Source organism: Carlito syrichta, unplaced genomic scaffold, assembly GCF_000164805.1.
Source record: "Carlito syrichta isolate Samal-C Ts95f unplaced genomic scaffold, Tarsius_syrichta-2.0.1 Scaffold301807, whole genome shotgun sequence".
NCBI lineage: Eukaryota > Metazoa > Chordata > Mammalia > Primates > Tarsiidae > Carlito > Carlito syrichta.
In genome coordinates, this window is record NW_007245903.1 from 712,524 (window position 1) to 730,404 (window position 17,881).

At 43.7% G+C, this 17,881-nt stretch overlaps 1 protein-coding gene across 2 annotated transcripts in view; it reads left to right on the plus strand.

Annotated features, from left to right (window-relative positions):
- Positions 1-334: 334 nt before the first annotated feature.
- Positions 335-17,881, plus strand: part of DSE (dermatan sulfate epimerase) — a 41,639-nt gene continuing 24,092 nt past the window's right edge. Inside the window, exon 1 of one of the 2 annotated variants that reach the window (XM_008055272.2) lies at positions 335-811. In XM_008055272.2, coding sequence (XP_008053463.1) covers positions 396-811 — 416 coding nt within the window. In that variant the 5' untranslated portion in view covers positions 335-395. The remainder of the gene's footprint in view (positions 812-17,881) is intronic. The other variant, XM_021711005.1, reaches the window with a different exon arrangement.

Below are 17,881 nucleotides of genomic sequence, written 5' to 3' on the forward strand. Positions count from 1 at the left end.
TGAGCCCATGAATATAAGACCAGTCTGGGCAACATAATGAGCCCTCGTCTCTACAATAAATCAAAAAGCTAGCCGTGCATAGTAGCACGTGCCTGTAGTTCCAGCTACTTGGAAGGCTGAGGTGAAAGGATTGCCTGAGCTCAGCAGGCCAAGGCTGGGCCATGAACATGCCACTGCACTCCAACCTGGGTGATAGAGTAAGACTCTGACTCAAAAAAAAAAAAAAAAAGTCTAAGTGTGTAAGTTCTGGTTTTTTTCCTAGGAAGTGAGCTTCTGCCAGCTCTGTCCCCCCATGCCATGGTCCCTTGGCTCACAGGTACCTTTCTTCTTTGATCCTGTTAGGACCTTTCGAAGATGGTCTGGCTGCCTGGCCGAGCTGGAGATCGGATGCCACAATGAGGACCCACACACGGGGGGCTCCCAGTGTGTTTTTCATATCCCTGCTTTGCTTTGGGTCTGCCTCCATCACCAACGAGAACCCGGAAGCCCTGGTTCCCTTCACCAACGCCAACTACGACAGCCACCCCATGCTGTTCTTCTCCCGAGCAGAGGTGGCTGAGCTGCAGCTCAGGGCCACTGGCTCACATGCACACATCGCTGCCCGGCTCACGGAGGCGGTGCACACCATGCTGTCCAGCCCCCTGGACTACCTCCCACCCTGGGACCCCAAGGACTACAGCGCCCGCTGGAACGAGATTTACGGGAACAACCTGGGGGCCTTGGCCATGTTCTGTGTGCTGTACCCAGAGAACATCGAAGCCCGAGACATGGCGAAAGACTACATGGAGAGGATGGCGGCGCAGCCTAGTTGGTAGATTTTTGCCTTTTGCTTCTTCCTGTTTTAACTCTGCGTTATAAAGAATTGAATCTGTAGGAACTCTCAGGCCAGGTCTCCACATGCTTCTTTGCCTCTGTGGGGGTGGGTGTTCCTTATTATTTGTGTTGCCAGTGGCTTAGGAATGGCCCCTGGTTTCAAAAGACCTGGTAACCTTCATGATTAAGTTAGAAGGAAAATACTCAGATGCATTTCTAATCAAAGAAAAAATAATTTGCTGCATTGAGTCAGCAGAGGCATCCGATGGCTGTGGCTCTTTCCTTCATGCTAGGCCTGCATGTGTCACCATTATCTGATGTTGGGTTTTGATTGACCCCCAGTAGTTAAAACATTTTGCTGGCAAGCAGTTTCAACTCATTAAGCCTTATTTACATTTTGTAATGCTAAGGAGCTAAAAGTCAGTGTGATGGGACTGACTGGCAATTTGTAAACAAGACCTTACCCAATAAGCAGCAGATTGCTCAAATCTGTAGGAAAACCAATGTTACAGCTTAATTGTGTAAGGAATTCTAATTATGTAATAATTTACTTTCAGAAGTCCAAGGTTCAAGAACAAATTTCCTGTCTCTCTTTGATTAGCTTAAATCTATAAGGAATACTTCCATATGCTTCCAAAAAGACATGGGATAAGTGGATTGAACAAGGTTTTGTACGGGTATTTTTATTTAAACTGTGTTTTAATACACATTATGTTTACTTACACTAAAATAATCTACAAATCACATAAAATATACTTCTAAAATTACATAAGCTGCCACTTGTTAAGGAGAGAGCTCATTTTTAAATGCTTAGAAAAATCCCCGACTGCACTTACTGCTGTGATGAATTACATATTTCAGGAATCACATCTTGTATACTAAGGGGGAAGAATGGTGGTTAGCAAGCTTCTTGATAAATTTTTGGAATTTCCTAGTGAAAAAGATTATGGAAGAGTTGGCATAAATTCATATTTGAGCTGATTTTTTAGGCTTATTGCTAAGTATATATAGTTATTTTGAAGCTTACAATATTTTTGTTTGAAAAAACTTTTTTATTTGATTTGTTTAAAAACTTATCCATGTATGTGGTGGTTTCTTACTTTGACTCACATTACCTGATCTTATTCTATCCCCCGATACCAAGAAACAAAATAAACAATATATGAAGATTTATCTGATACTTGAACTACAAGATCCTATTGTCAGATGATACAGAAACTAATTGATTTGTACAATCAATTAGTTAAAAATGGCAATGGAATTTACATTATTTAGAAAAAAACTTTGTTGTCTATATGGGTAAATTTCCTTTCAGTTTTAGAGAGAGTGGATTTTTGCAGACTTAGATATTGATGTAAATGTTCCATTGAGATAGTTAATGTAGAAAGCTGTCTAGTTCATCCTATGAAAGGTAACTGACTATGTAATACCATTTTTTTTTTTTAATTGGAGTCTTACTCCATTGCCAGGCTGCTATGCAGTACGCTCATGGCCACCCCAGCGTCCACCTGCTGGGCTCAGGCGATCCTTCCGCCTCACCCTTCCAAGTAGCTGGAACTACAGGTGCACGCTACCACTCCTGGCTAATTTTTGATTTTTTTATTTTAGAGACGAGGTCTCACCAAGTTGCCCAGGCTGTTTTTGAGCCCGTGGGCGCAGGCAATCCCCTCACCTCGGCCTTCCAAGGTGCTGGAATTACAGGCTTGAGCCACTGCACCCAGTCTGTAATACCATCTTAATGGAATGTTTTTTAGCACAAATGCAATAACATTAAGATAATTTTACAAGACTAGTACAATTTTCTTATTATAATATAAAACATTCAGGTGTATAAATACCAATGAATGAATGCTGTCATTAGAGAAGTTTAGACTCCTATGATAAAAGAAGAGAAGTAAATAACTTCAAATAAAAGTTTTAATTTTTACATAGTCTCTATAAATTCAGATTTCCTGATTATTGGAGATGTATAGACATTTTCTAGAGGGCTGGTACTTTATTTGTGGCAATATTGATAAAAGCAGGTGCACCATGATGCCATCATCCAGTCACCTGGAAGCCAGTCTTTCACTTAATAGAGCTGAGCAGGTGACTTCTTCCTTTTGACCGCCAAGGTTAGAAATTGAGAATTTGTCTTCACATCTGATTTACAATTCTGGAAGTGATCTTGGCATAGGAAGTTGAGCTACTTGAACATTTTGTCTTGGAAGATACTGTTATTAGATTGTGCTTTTAAATGATATTATGGAAATTTTAACTTTTACAAAACTACCACACTCAGCCCCTAAACTTTAAAATTTTCATTTAGGTTTGTCATTGAGCATAGTAACTTTTTGAAAAATTGAAACACTATTAAGTACTAACAACCTCTGTTTAAATTAAATTAAATTAAATAATTTAATTATTTCAATTAAATATGCCCTCATTATGTAAAAAGAAGTATGAGTGTTGTCATTGTCTTAGGATATAGTTTTCCTATAGTATTTGAGTTCAAAAAAACCCCAAAAGATTGGCTTTTATTTACAAAAAGAACAGTTATTAATATTATGGAGGTTAAAAAAAAAAAGGTTCTTCAACAGCTTCAACAGACTGGATATAACTGCCACCCTCCTTGAAGAGTATTTCTTCTCTTGAAAACCAATGACTAAAGTATGTTCATTTGTTTCTTCACTTGATCAACAAACATGTATTTGAGCATCTACTGTGTGCCGTGCACTGTGCTGGGTAACGGGGATTCAAAGATGAAGAAACAACCCAGCAGTTCCATAATTGGCACCAGTACAAACGTGAGGTACTTTAAACCTAGGCTGTGAGTGTTTCCTCTGCTCATAATTGAGGGTAGGGTCAATTAGTTAGGGTTTCCCTAGCGTTCATGCATGCTTGCTTACACATTTTCATCAGGCTGCACCAGCCCTGCAGTCATCTGCCACACTTGAATCCCCCTACCACTTCTCAGCTGTGTTGCTTCAGATTGAGTTTCTTAAGCTGAGTGAGCATTAGTGTCCTAACGTATAATGCAGCAGTCACCCTTACCTCATGGGGTTGTTGGGTGATGCAGTGATCCATGTGAAGTGCTTAGCACAGTTCCTGTCATGTAGTAAGTCCTCAGTCAATAAGAGTAATGACAACAAGGAGAATTATTGGTGCTGTTACTTTATCTGACACTTAGACCCTACTTGGTTTCTAATTTGGCATATGTAGGCTCTAAGGAAATAGTACTTTTGGTGGGATTTTACTTGTCTTTGTTCCAGCTGCTCTCAAAACTAGAGCATCTGTTTAACTCATACAGTGTCCTTTTTGGCCTTGATCCGTTATATCTCTCGGTACTGTTCCCCTGAGCCCTTGCTTAACGCATGTGAGAATCTAATGGTAACACTAATGAAGAAAGCTTGGGGGAAAGTAATGACAGGGTGTCTTTTATCTGGGATTAAAAAAGAGTCTCCAGAGGGGAAACATGCATACAGATGTATTAGTGTGGTTCATCTCATCTGAGTATTTAGTAAATAAAGAGGCTAAAATTTACGCCTGTAGACTCACTTAAGATTCTTGGGCCATTGTAAAAGAAAAGTCAAACGGAAAATATTATCTGGTTGTACTATGTCCATCTAATAGATGGCAGAGTGGAAAGGACATCTGGCAGATTGGCAGTGATACTGATGGAAGATCCACTGTATGGGTGGGGGTCTACGAGTTCTGATGGTAGGGCACATGCAGAGTCGTGTGCCTCCATGGGCTGTGTCTGCCATTGCAGGAGCCCCTTGCACACTCTGGATCTCTGTTCTCTGTCCTCACTCTGCCACTGTTCCCACATTGTCATCACAGTAGATGTAACAATGTAGTTTATGCCTGAGCTTAATCTCACTCTAAAAATCAGCAATTGAAATATACTACTTTATTTTTTTTTTTAATTTTTCTTTTAAAGTTGTGGAATGCAACTCATGGTTAGGTATACAAATGGTCATTGTACCAATAAAGTTTGGGCCTCCCTTTGGTCCCCATTTCGCCTGGCTTGGGATCAGTTTACTCTTAGTGATGTTTTGTACCCACCCCCCACCATCCTGGAAGTTTACCTTTTTTATAGTATAGATAGTATTATCATAATTGTTCAGGGTCCACTTATGAGTGAGAGCATGTATTACTCAGTTCTTTGTTTCTGTGCTAGATCACTGAGTAGACTCTAAGGCCATTCAAGTTGCTGCAAAGTCCATAAATTTGTTTTTCTTTATGACTGTGTAATATTTCATTGTGTATATGTACCACATTTTTTTTATCCAGTCTATTTTCAATGGGCACCATGGTTGGTTCCATGTTTTTGCTACTGTGAATAATGCTGCAATAAACATAAGTGTGCAGGTATCTTTTGCATAGAGTGATTTGAGTTCCTCTGGATATGTTCCCAGAAGGGAGATTGAATTTTAACCTAATATATAAAGGTAAATTATTATTAGTTTAAAAATTACAAGAGCAAAGACATCACCAATCATGACTTTTTTACCCTTTTAATTAAGACTTTTTTCCTCTGCAGAGCTTGCCTTCCAAATGGAAGCTAGAATTTGAGTTGCATTTGGCTCTGTTATATAAAAACTTGGTTAGAACTTAACATACACCACTTTTAGAAACTTAATGAGCTAAAATCATAAGTCGAGTACTGGTAACAGTGGAAAATAAATTTTATTACACTTAAAATGAATTCATGTTTTTATATAATATTACCTAGATACAAACATGTGAGTTCTGTGTATGCCATTTGGCATATGGAGCTATCCTCATTTTTTCTTTTTTTTTTTCTTCTGAGTTGGCATCTTACTCTGTCGCCCAGGCTAGAGTGCAGTTGGCATGCTCCTTCCACCTCAGCCTTCCAAGTAACTGGGACTATGGGTGCGTACCACCATGCCTGGCTAATTTTTTTTTTAAATTTTCTTGCCAGGTTGTCCAGGTTGTCTTGAACCCCTGGACTCAGGCAATCCTCTCACCTCAGCCTCCCAAAGTGGGATTAGGCATGAGCCACTGTGCCTGGCCTATCCTCATTTATAAATAGTTAATATCTGTGTTTAATACTTACATAGTTTTAAAAAAAAAAAAGAAGAAGAAGGATTCCAAATAAAAAATCTCCATCAAGTATTTTTTCCTCAAGAATTATAAGATAGTAAAATAATAAAACAGCATTTAGTAGAGATTTTAAAGGATTTTTTAAAATAAGTTTTTAAATATGTTTTGAGGGCCAGCACATATTATTCTACTTTCCTAAAGTTTTTATAATACATGTGTATATTTTTATTTACTTGTTCGTACTTACTTCTACAATGCTTTTCCCCCAGAAGATTAAGGAAACATAAAATAAGATTCAAGTTAGAAGTATCTGAGAAAGAAAAATGGGGAGATTGGGGACAACTGGACAAGGAATGAGACACTGCCAAAACACGACGTGTGGGTGGCCCCAAGTGGACTCTGAGGTTTTTTAGCTGTAAGGAAAGTGGACTTAGCCAGTTTTGACATGGACAGTATCTTTCCTGGGATTTTCATGGAGAACCACATGGCTTCTGGTCCCTGCAGTGCGTGTGATGATCACGTGGTAGTGTTTCTTTACACCAGAGTGGACTGAGAGTGGAACCATGCCTGCTTTGCTCACACGTGCATCCTTTGATGGAAGGTCCCCAGAGCAAAGTTTTCTATGGTCTGTACTGAGGAGGTGGCCAGGTGGAGAGAATGGAGGAGTGGCCTAGCTCAAGCCACCTTCATCTTCCAGCCTAGTGGAATCCTTCAGGAGGAGTCTGCATACATAGGAAGCTGAATCGTCTGTATCTCCACCAGACAGCCTCCTTGTGTGTATCTCAACCAAAATCTCGGTAAACAGGTTGCCACGAGCTTGACACTCCTTAGCAAATCCTTACAGTGCTCTTCTAGAGCTAAAAAGAAGCAAAAAGTATTCAGGCAATGACTGGAAAACACTGCAGGTCCCGAACCACTTAAGAAGAGTGCAGTTAAGTTTACCATATTTTATTTAACAATGTGGGGAGATAACTGCGTTTAAAAAGATGTAAGAGCCGGGCTCGGTGGCTCAGCCTGTAATCCCGTGCCTTTGGGAGGCTGAGGTGATTGAATTGCCTGAACCCGCGGGTTCGAGACCCGCCTGGGCAGTGAGACCTCATCTCTACAATAAATCAAAAAATCAGCCGGGCGTGGTAGTGCATGCCTGTAATTCTGGCTATTCAGAAGGCTGAGGCGGAAGGATCGCCGGAGCCCAGCAGGCGAGGCTGCGGTGGCCGGGAACGGCCACTGCACTCCAGTCTGGGCGACCAAGTGAGACTCCAACTCAAAAAAAAAGAGATGTAAGGTAGGTCCTAACAGAGAAAATGTGTTGTCCAGGCCCCAGTTAATGACACAGAGGTATCCAGGGTGTATTTCCAGCCGTCTGTCAGGGCGTTCGTCTTCCATGCTGTCACTTGTAGACCCTGGGGACAGGCTTGGCCTCGTGGTCTTTGGAATTGTCCCTTCACTCTGGCTGTGCCATTGTATCAACCATGCGTCCTTGGCAGGCTCCTGACCCTTTGTAGACCTGTTCCTCCATCTGTGAAGTGTGGATAACACTCCTGGACAAGGTTGTTCCATCATGCATGTGAAGCTCTTACATGATGTTCCCGACACATGGTTTTACTAAAAAGTTGGTTATTATTACGCAGAAATGGGTATGAATGTGCAGCTGTATTCTCATTGAGTTTCTTGGTGCATAGCACTCTGTTTTATCTACTCCATCATGCTGGAGCTGTATCTTTGAGAAATATTTGTTGTGAATGATTCGTTCTTCCTTTATAGTTTTTTTTTTTTTGCTTCTCAGACAGAACATAAATCACATGGGAAAGAAATGACTTCACTCTTGCATTGGAGCCAGTGAGCTACAGGAAGTCAGGAGAACTGGGGAGGGAAACGAAGACAGTTGACCTTTTGGACAGAGAAGTAATTGTATTTTTTTTTTTGCAAGAGACTGAGTATTAAATCTTTGCCTGTGGATTGCATACTTCTGGCTGGTGACATCTGAGGGTGTATTTGCAAAATACAATATAATAACAAAATAAAATAGAGAAAAAAAACAAAGTCCCTGGCATGCTGAGATGAGCTCGTGGTGCCACGGCTGTCCCAGAAGGGTAAGGGTGGCCTCCCTCTCTCAGCACTGCCTGCTAGGCTGCACATGAGGCTCTGCAGCTGTTTCTCAGACTTTTGACATTTCAAAATTGCAATTTAAGACTGAGAATCAAAGGGGGAGGATGTAGCAGGCCCCCGACATGTGGACCCCCAGCTTCAGGAGTAAAGAGATGAGGTTTCCCTACCATGACCTTCCAGTGAGAAACCTGGGAGGCTCAGCCCAGAACACACCTGGAACCCATTAAAGTGGACGCGTGGAGACACATGCTGGCTGTGGAAGCCCAGCCCCCACCCCTGGCTGCTTCTCATTCACATTTTTCCTTTCTCCTATCCTTCCCCGACTCTTTGCCTTTTTTTTCTCTCTTCCTTTATTCTGTGACCCAAAGAAAGATATGCCCTTTATTCTGCTGCAGAGTCTTATAAAAAGGGTAAGCTAACTGATGATTATGAGGCTTTTTCCAATAACCAGATTATTTAAAATTTAAAGGAACACATGGCCATTGGCAATGCCCTTCTGAAATGCTATTTACAAAGCAGGTTGTTAGCAGTGTCATTACAAATGGATTCTTGGAAGAATCAAGGTCAAGTGCCCTGTGGCGGGAGGAAGCCGGAGTAGAGTTGCTGAGGAAGAGGACAGCTGTGCAGGTTAGCTGGGAAGCCCAGGTAGAGCTGAGCAGCCCAGATGGAGGTGAGCAGGTGGTCAACTAGGCAACCAGTTAGAGGTGTGCAGGTTAGTTGGACAGTACAGGTAGAGGTGAGCAGGTCAGCTGGGCAGCACAGGTGGAGGTGTGCAGGTCTGTAGAGCAGCCCAGGTGGAGGTGTGCGGGTCAACTGGGCAGCCAAGGTGGAGGTGAGCAAATCATATAGGCAACCCAGATAGAAGTGAGCAGATCACCTGAGCAGCCCAGGTGGAGGTGAGCAGGACACCTGGGCAGCCCACGTAAAGGTGAGCAGGTCAGCTAGGCACCCCAGGTAAAGGTGAGCAGGCCAGCTGGACAGTCCAAGTGGAGGTGTGTAGATCAGCTGGGCACCCCAGATGGAGGTGAGCAGGTCAGCTGGGCAGCACAGGTGGTGTGCAGGTCAGCTGAGCAGCCCAGGTGAAGGTGAGTAGGTCAGCTTGGCAGCCCAGGTGGAGGTGAGCAGGTTAGCTGGGCAGTCCAGGTAGAGGTGAGCAGATCATCTGAGCAGCTCAGGTGGAGGTGAGCAGATCATCTGGGCAGCCAAAGTGGAGGTATGCAGGCCTGCTGTGCAGCCCAGGTGGAATGAGTAGATCATCTGGGTAGCCCAGGTAGAGGTATGCAGGTCAGCTGGGCAGTCCAGGTGGAGATGAGCAGGACAGCTGGGCAGTCCAGGTAGAGGTGAGCAGATCAGCTGGGCAGCCCAGGTGAAGGCAAGCAGATCATCTGGGCAGCCTAGGTGGAGGTAGGCAGGTCAACTGGGCAGCCCAGGTGGAAGTGAGCAGTTCAACTGGGCAGCCCAGGTAGAAGTGAGTAAATCATCTGAGAAGCCCAGGTGGAGACAGGTGAACAGGTCAGCTGGGCAACCCAAGTAGAGGTGAGCAGGTCAGCTGCCAGTCCAGATGGAAGTGAACAGATATCTGTGCAGCCCAGGTGGAGGTGTGCAGTTCAGCTGTACAATGAAGGTGATGGGTGAGCAGATCAGCTGGGCAGCCCAATTGGAGCTGTGCAGGTCAGCTTGGCAGTCCAGGTGGAGGTGTGCAGGTCAACTTGGCGGAAGTGAACAAATCAGCTGGGTAGCCCAGGTTGAGTTGAGTAAATCATCTGAGCAGCCCAGGTGGAGGTGAATGGGTCAGCAGGGCAGTCCAGGTAGAAGTGAGCATGTCAACTGTGCAGCCCAGGTGGAGGTGAGTAGGTCAGCTATGCAGCCTAGGTGGAGGTGAGCAGGTCAGCTGGGCCACCCAGGTGGAGGTAAACAGATCATCTGGGCAGCCAGGTGGTTGCCACTGGATAATCATGTACTAAACAGGATGTTTCAGGATGTTGCTCACCTAAGCTCTTACCACTCAGCTAACTTGAAACTGTTCTCATCTCTTTCACTTGCAGGTGAGGATAAGTTGGCTCCTATAATGCATCTTTCTAACTGTAACTTTGAGACATTTAATGACAGCTCTAATCATAAAATTTTGAAAAGAAATCCAAAGTTAATTTCCTTGTTGGGTGTTTGTTGTTTGACTCTGAGATTCAGTATCCGTCTGACACCCAGCTCCTCTCTGTGACAAGTGACTTGCTCCCTCCCATTTCCACCCTTTAAGTTCGTTGCCTTTTTAAATACAGTATGAACTTTCAGAGTTGCCAGTAGAGTCCCCCCATCCCTCTTTAATTGTGTTCTAAATCAGTGCCCCTCAGCCCAGGTAAACAAACAAAGGCAACATAAATATATTGGATTCCATGTAACCCTTACAGTCTAGCTCTTAAAATTTTCTAATATAAAAGCTTGACAAACATGATGTTTGATTTGTTGTATTTCTTGCTCCATATGTTAAGGGAAATGCACATATGTCTGTTCTGTTTCATTGATGCTTCATAATCATTTTTTAAAAGTCAGCTTTATCTATTGAGTAAAATAACTGTTCATTTCTATACTCCTTAAGATGTAGGGTCTTGCTGACATCTTGCTAATGCTCTCCAGATATTTATATCAACTCAAGAGTAATAGTGCATACGTGTGCTCATGGAGTCTCTCCTAAAGCCGGGTAGCTCACTATACCCTCAATGTCTTCAGAACAGACTTTTACTTCTTTGTCCCCTTCTGCAGTATCCATCCAGGTAACTCATTTTAACCACACTTAACACAGTCTCTCCACCAGCTTCCCTTTTCCTCTCCACTGTCAACATGCTGGCTCTGGACCTCAGGAGAGACATGGTCAGGGCAGATCATTGCTTATCCCATAGAAGTCTGTGTTTTAGAAAGCTTTGTGTGTGGGTGGTGTGAAGGGAATGGATCAGGAAAGATAAACTGGTTAGAAGCTTATTAGTCTAGGAGGGAGACAAAGACTACAACGAAGACAGTGAGGATGGAGAGAAGAGGGAATGAACTTAAGACATTTAGGACAGAAAATCTACAGAGTTGATTGGACATAGGATGTTTTCTCAAAGTGTGATTTTTTAGAAATTATTATTATTTTTGAGTATATAGGGAGTCCTTGAAAAGACAGATGCCTGTGTCCCACTCACATGCATTGAATTATGACCTCTTGGAGCAGGCTGAGGAACCTGTGCTTTTATCAAGTCCCTGTGGGCTTCTGAGGCATGCTAACATTGAAAGTGTAAAGAGCTGGGCTCCGTGGCTCAGCTTGTAATCCCAGCACTTTGGGAGGCTGAGGCGAGTGGATTGCCTGAGCCTGTGGGTTCGAGACAAGTCCAGGCAACTTGGTGAGACCTCGTCTCTACAATAAAAAAAAAAAAAAATTAACCAGGTGTGGTAGTGTGTGCCTGTAGTTCCGGCTACTTGGAAGGCTGAGGCTGAAGGATCACCAGAGCCCAGAGGGTTGACGCCAGCGTGGCTGTGAGTGTGCCACTGCACTCCAGCCTGTGTGACAGAGTGAGTCTCTGACTCAAAAAAAGTGTAAAGAAGAGGGAGGCATAGGTGGTGGTCCTGGGAGACTGACTGCATATTGATATCCAAATGAAACAGGTAATGTAGAGAGGGGTAGTGGGCTCTGTGAGAGAAAAGACAGTCCATTTTTTACATGTCTTTTTGTATCACTGACTCTGTCTATTGATCTGTCTCACTTGGTGAACGTCTCCAACTGTGTGGACAGATGACTTGCTGAGCCCCCATCCCTGGTATCATCACAAGGGTTCTACTCTTGGCAGATATCTTGGAGTATTTGTTTGTAAACTTTTTAGGGACTGGGTACAGTGGCTTATGCCTGTAATTGCAACACTTTGGGAGGTGAAGGTGAGAGAATTGCCTGAGCCCAGGAGTTCCAGACCAGCGTGAGCAACATGGTGAGACCTTATCTCTACAGTAAATAAAAAAATTAGCCAGGCATGGAGGCACATACCTGTAGTCCCAGCTATTTGGAAGGCTGAGGCAGAAAGATTGCCTGAGCCCAGAGGGTTGAGGCTGCAGTGGCCATAATTGTGCCGCTGCACTCCATCCTGGGCAACAGAATGAGACTCTGAATCAAAAAAAGAGTAGAACCTTTTGACCATATCCGTACCTTTTCACAAGCTCGCCATCTTCCACCTTCACCTGTGCTTGGCTGCTGCACAGCCGCTGTTTTGCTCTTTACTTCCCTACAGTCACCTTTCTCCTCCCTCTCCTTGTTTTGTTCTTCACTCTTGCTACTCCAGGAATGCATTTTGCCCTTGGTGATCTATTGTTGAATGCAGGTAAGCTCTGGAGAAAAAGCATCTTTGATAAATAAAAAAGATCAACTATAAAACACGCCCTCATCCAGAGCTTACAGATTTTAAAAGTCTTTTTTTCCAGCACTTTGTGACTTTTTTGTTTTAAAGCCTCTCACTGGCAGGGATAGACGTGTGGTCTCCCCAGTGGTCCACCTGGACTGCGTGCTGGCATTTCAGCTTCACCCTGAGTCTGGGCAGTAAAAGGTTGACAGAGCCACACCATGTGGACCTTTGCCTGCAGGGATCCCAGACCCATCAGTCCCGCCCTGTCTCCTTCCTCTCGGCCCTGTGCAGACTTTGAGCCTCACTTCTTCCTCTATCACATATTCTTCAACCCTCATCCCTCTCCATGCCCATTGTTTTCTTCACTTCACTCACTGGTTTGCAGTCATCACTGGGTTGCTTGCCGGTTGTCTGCCCGGAGTGTTTCTCCTAAATGCAGCTCCAAAAGACGTTTAATTCTGGAAACCTCCTGGCCTCCATCTCCAGCCCTCCTCTCCCCGCTTGGTGATGGTGTGTTCTAGAGAACTCTCACAGGGTGCTCTGCCTGCTGTGTCCTGGAATTTTTGCTTTATTTGTCTCCCTTTGGCACATCAGCTTACTGAGGATAGCCTCAGTGGTTTTTGAGACTTGAGCACCTAATGCGGTGTACCAGCCACAAAGACACTAACACATCATACTGAATGAATGATCGATTGTATTTTGATTGAGAGTCTGAGCTGACCTAGCACAGAAGTTCTGGATCTGTACTAGTCTTTGAACCTGACTCGGTGCTGTCTTCCATGGCTGCTCATGTCCATTTGACCTCTCTTTCACTCTGAAGACCTGCCTGTTGTCAGCCTTTTGTTTGTCGGCCTATAAGCACAGAGACGTGGGTGGCCAGTGGGAGGAAGGTCAGGATTTGACATTGTGGTGCAGCCCTCCCCAGAGTCTCATGTTTCTGCTCTATGAAGTGCTCCACCTGTACCTGGCGTTCTCTCCCCTGCCCCATCCTGTGAACTTTGGGGTCCATCATCTTACATGTGTGTAATGTCCATGTCTGCTGCTAATCAGCAACCACAGCAGAGTCTTGTTTTTATTCACTTGAAAACCACCTCTTCAGTCTTTGAAATGAGCGGCTGTGCTGTTAAGTGGTAGAAGGTGCTTCTGTATGGAAATTAGGAGCCAGGATGGTGGAGCCAGGTCACCTGTGTTCTAATCCCACTTACAAACTGGCTTCCCCATGGATCAGTTCTCTCATCTGTGAATTGCTACGTACCTTATAGTGTTAAAGAGGATCCATTAATTAAACAGTGCATGGCATAATGTAAGTGTTAGCTATTATTGTTATTGTTAATTACTACTTTGCTTATATTTTGTGTTCTTATATATTGATGCCAAAGTCGATTTTCATTTATAAGTAAGTGTATGCAGACTTTCACTTTATATAAGTTTTCTGTATACATACCATGTTCTAGGCACTTCACTACGTATTGAGAACACACGTGAAGGCCTGGTATGTGTCTGTCCTGCCTAGGGTTGTTGGTCTGTGGAAGATATAAACTACTAGACAGTACTCATTGAATATATAGACTGCCTAGGTGGCAAATGCTGTGATGGGGAAGGTACTGTATGCAACAGGAAGACCTATGGCCACTTTGCCCAACATGGGGCATTGGTGCAGGCTTTCCTGCTGGGATTGAAGGACACATGAAACTCAGCCAGACCAAGTGGGAAGGGAGCCGTGTCTGACAGTTTCAAGCAGAAGCAGTGGATGCACAAAGGCCTGGCAAAGTGAGAAAGCAGACTGCTCTTGGGGAACTCAATACGGGGGAGAAAGCCAGCAAGTGCTGAGGCTTGGAGTGGAACCAGGTGCTGCCAGACCTCAACGACCCTGTGATGGAGTTTGGGCTTTCTCTAATGAGCATCCTGAGGCCATTGGAGTGTTCAGGACAGTTTCATGACCAGATTTGTAGTGAGACCTTTCCACTGAAAATAAAAGTAGAATAGTATGCAAGCAAATATGTAGCTTAGTAAAGTATTTTAAGACAAACACCTTGGTAACTACAACACAGGTTAAGAAATAGTACTTTGCCAGTGACCCCCAGAAGCCCCTACTAGCCTCAATCCCAATCACAGTCCCATCTCCCTCAGAGACCACCCCGACTTCCACGTCATGGGTGTTCTTGTGTCTCTGTATAGTTAACCCACCCCCCATAGAGGCCACTCTGATTCCCACATCATGATGTCCTTGTATCTCTGTATAGTCACTCCCCTAGAGTCCACCCTGACTTCCACATCATGGTGACCTTGTGTCTCTGTATAGTCAGCCCCCCACCCCAGAGACCACCCCAACTTCCATGTCATGGTATACTCGTGTCTCTGTACAGTCACCACCCCTCCAGAGACCACTCTGTCTTCCACATCGTGGTGTCCTTGTGTCTCTGTATAGTCAGTCAGTCCCCCCATAGAGATTACCCTGACTTCCATGTCATAGTATCCTTGTGTCTCTGTACAGTCCCCCCCTCCCAAAGACCACCCCAACTTCCATGTCATGGTGTCCTTGTGTTTCTGTATAGTCAGCTTCCCCATAGAGACCACCCCGACTTCCAAATCATGGTATCCTTGTGTCTCTGTACAGTCACCCCCCCCAGAGACCTGCCCTGACTTCCATGGCATGGTGGCCTTGTGTCTCTGTATAGTCACTCCCTCCAGAGACCACTCCAACTTCCACGTCATGGTGTCTTTGTGTCTCTGTATAGTCGGCCCCTCCATAGGGACCACCCCGACTTCCATGTCATGGTGTCCTTGTGTCTCTGTACAGTCAGCCCCCCCATAGAAACTTCTCCAACTTCCATGTCTTGGTATTCTTGTGTCTCTGTACACTCACCCTCCCCATAAACCACCCAGACTTCCGCGTCATGGTGTACTTGTGTCTCTGTATATTCACTCCCCTCCTCAGGACCACCCCAACTTCCATGTCATGGCATCCTTGTGTCTCTGTACAGTCCATCCAAGTATGCCCCCTTGGGCATCACAGTTCAGTCTTGCTTGCTGTTTAAGTGTCTTCCAAGGCTTTTTAAGTCCATTTCCCTTTCCTGTATTTTTCATCCCTTTATTTCCTTCACAGTTTATGGAAGAGCCTGCGACTTCTGCCTGAATAACTTCCTGCTGTCTTGGGGTTGCTGATTGAGTATTCAGGGTCAAGTTCAGTGACTAACCATGCCCTTGGATTTTCTTGCAGTCTGATTTCTGGATACCAAGCTGTGATCCATCTGTTTCAACTGCTCAGACACAAGCTTAGGTGGTGACTGTTTCTCTCTTCAGGAGACAGAACATGGCTGTTGGTTTCTCCTGCAACGCATTTGTGTTTTAGGAACAACCTCTGATCTTATGTGGGAATAGGTTGCAGAGGTCAAGCCAGGAAGACCAGGAGGCTTCTTGTGTTTATCCAAATGACAGCCTAACCCAGGAAAGAAATGATAGGTTCCCTGATTAAAAATTAGCATTTATAAGGTTTGACAATCGTGTCTGAGGACCAGAGGGGATCAGGAATTTTCCTGATGGGCTGGTGGGCCCTTTTGGTGTGATTGTAACACTTGAGCTTCATGTGTGTGGGGGGGGGCGCTTGTGAAGGTTTGGTTTTGGATGTACTGGACACATGTGCCTGTGGCCCAAAAGGACATGTCCACTCACATCTCCCAAGCTTTATTTTTAGCTGCTTCCTGTTTGCCAGTGGTGTACTATGACTCAAATATACAGTTGTTACCAGAAAAACATTTTTGATCCAACATAAAATATACTTTCGGGTACAATATACATAGCTTCTGTTGGTAATAAAAAAATGTAGACGGGAAGTCCAAGGAAGGCCAGATTTAATTAAAGGAACCCTGACATACAAATAAAGAGATAGCAACTAGAAGGATGAGGGAGGTTGGATGCTGGTGCATGCTGCAGCTGGGGTGTCCTCAGATCACTTTCTGGAGCTGGAGCCAAAGGAAACATGGAGCAGGCTGCACGATGGGTGGGGAGCAGCCTGAGCAAATCTTGCTGCCTCTCCCAAAACTACAGAGGAAAAAAGTTCCTGATGAAGCTTGAATAGCTATTTGGACTTGTAGCAACTTAGTGAGCAATTCTTAGTTCTTATCTGTGATTCACTTACAGCAAATTCACTTTTACTAGAAGAAATCTGAGGAAATGAAGAGATAAGAATAAATCAAGTCCGGGTGCAGTGGCTCACACTTGTAATCCCAGCACTTTGGAAGACCAAGGCGATAGAATTGTCTGAGCCCAGGGGTTCGATACCAGCCTGGGCAACTTGGCAAGACTTCATCTCTACAATAAATAAAAAAATTTAGCTGGGTGTGGTGGCACATGCCTGTAGTCCCAGCCATTCTAGAGGTTGAGGCAGAAGGATTACCATGTCACACTGCACTCTAGCCTGGTTAACAGAGTTAGACTCCAACTCAAAAAAAAAAAAAAAAAAAGAATAAACAAAATCTGCACATATTGCTAAATTTTTGTATTAACATCAATATCTTTCTATCCTAAGCCATCATTTAAAAAAAATCACATGAAGTCTACTATTTTTCTTTCTTTCGAGAGCCTGTTGCTATAAGATTTTAAAGTATTACTGAGTCCAGTTTGCATCTTTGACTTTCAGCTTTTCTGGTATGGCTTGTCACTTGGTCAGAGAGATGAAGAGAATGTGATTACATTCAACATGTGGTGTCAGCTTTTATTTTCAATGTGATTGATAACTCTAGATCTAAAACTTGGGAACATGCTTAGGGCTAGGGCATGTTAAGAGCTCAATATGACAGGAGTGTGGCTTATAACTTGAATTTAGGTTGTATATTAATTCTGTTTTGTGTCAACATGTGAGATAACACATCACAAATATATTTTGTGATTCACAAAAAGTTCTAAACTGACTTTTTTCCATTCTAACTGCCAATTACTTTGTGAAAACATACTCTTTGAAACTATATTCCTAGGACATAAAATGCATATTATCTGCAGATTATTTCTCTTGAATGTAAATTATTTTTCTTGACTGTAAATGGCTTCAAAGCCAAGCAGAACTTCCTTGAGGGGCGAGGGATGCTTTCCTTGTTGTTTTCCCTTAGTAGGCGCCTTACACCATAATTCTAGTGTTTAGAATGCTTGTTCCCAGCATGTACAGGGAAGCATCTGTATTTCATTATGAAGTACTGTGAGTCTGCGATTACTGATGACATATCAGGTCTCCAGGGCAGAATGGAATAAACTCTGCAGTGCGTTATTTCCTACTGGTGCCCAGAATAAAATCAGCTGCATTCACTCACTGTTTTAAAAAGGCCTCTGGATTTTATGAAACACTGCATCAAAGCCTTTAAAAAGCATATTATAAAAGAAAACATTTGATAAAACATTAACAAGCAGGAATATTTGGGTAAATAGTATACTACTCTGAGAGACAATAGAACACCATTTCATGTCTGCTGAACCGGAACACCTGCCTTACTTGACTCTGATAGCTCTGATAGCTCTCTAACGTGAAGGCAGCAAGATTTAGCAGCTTGACTACAGTT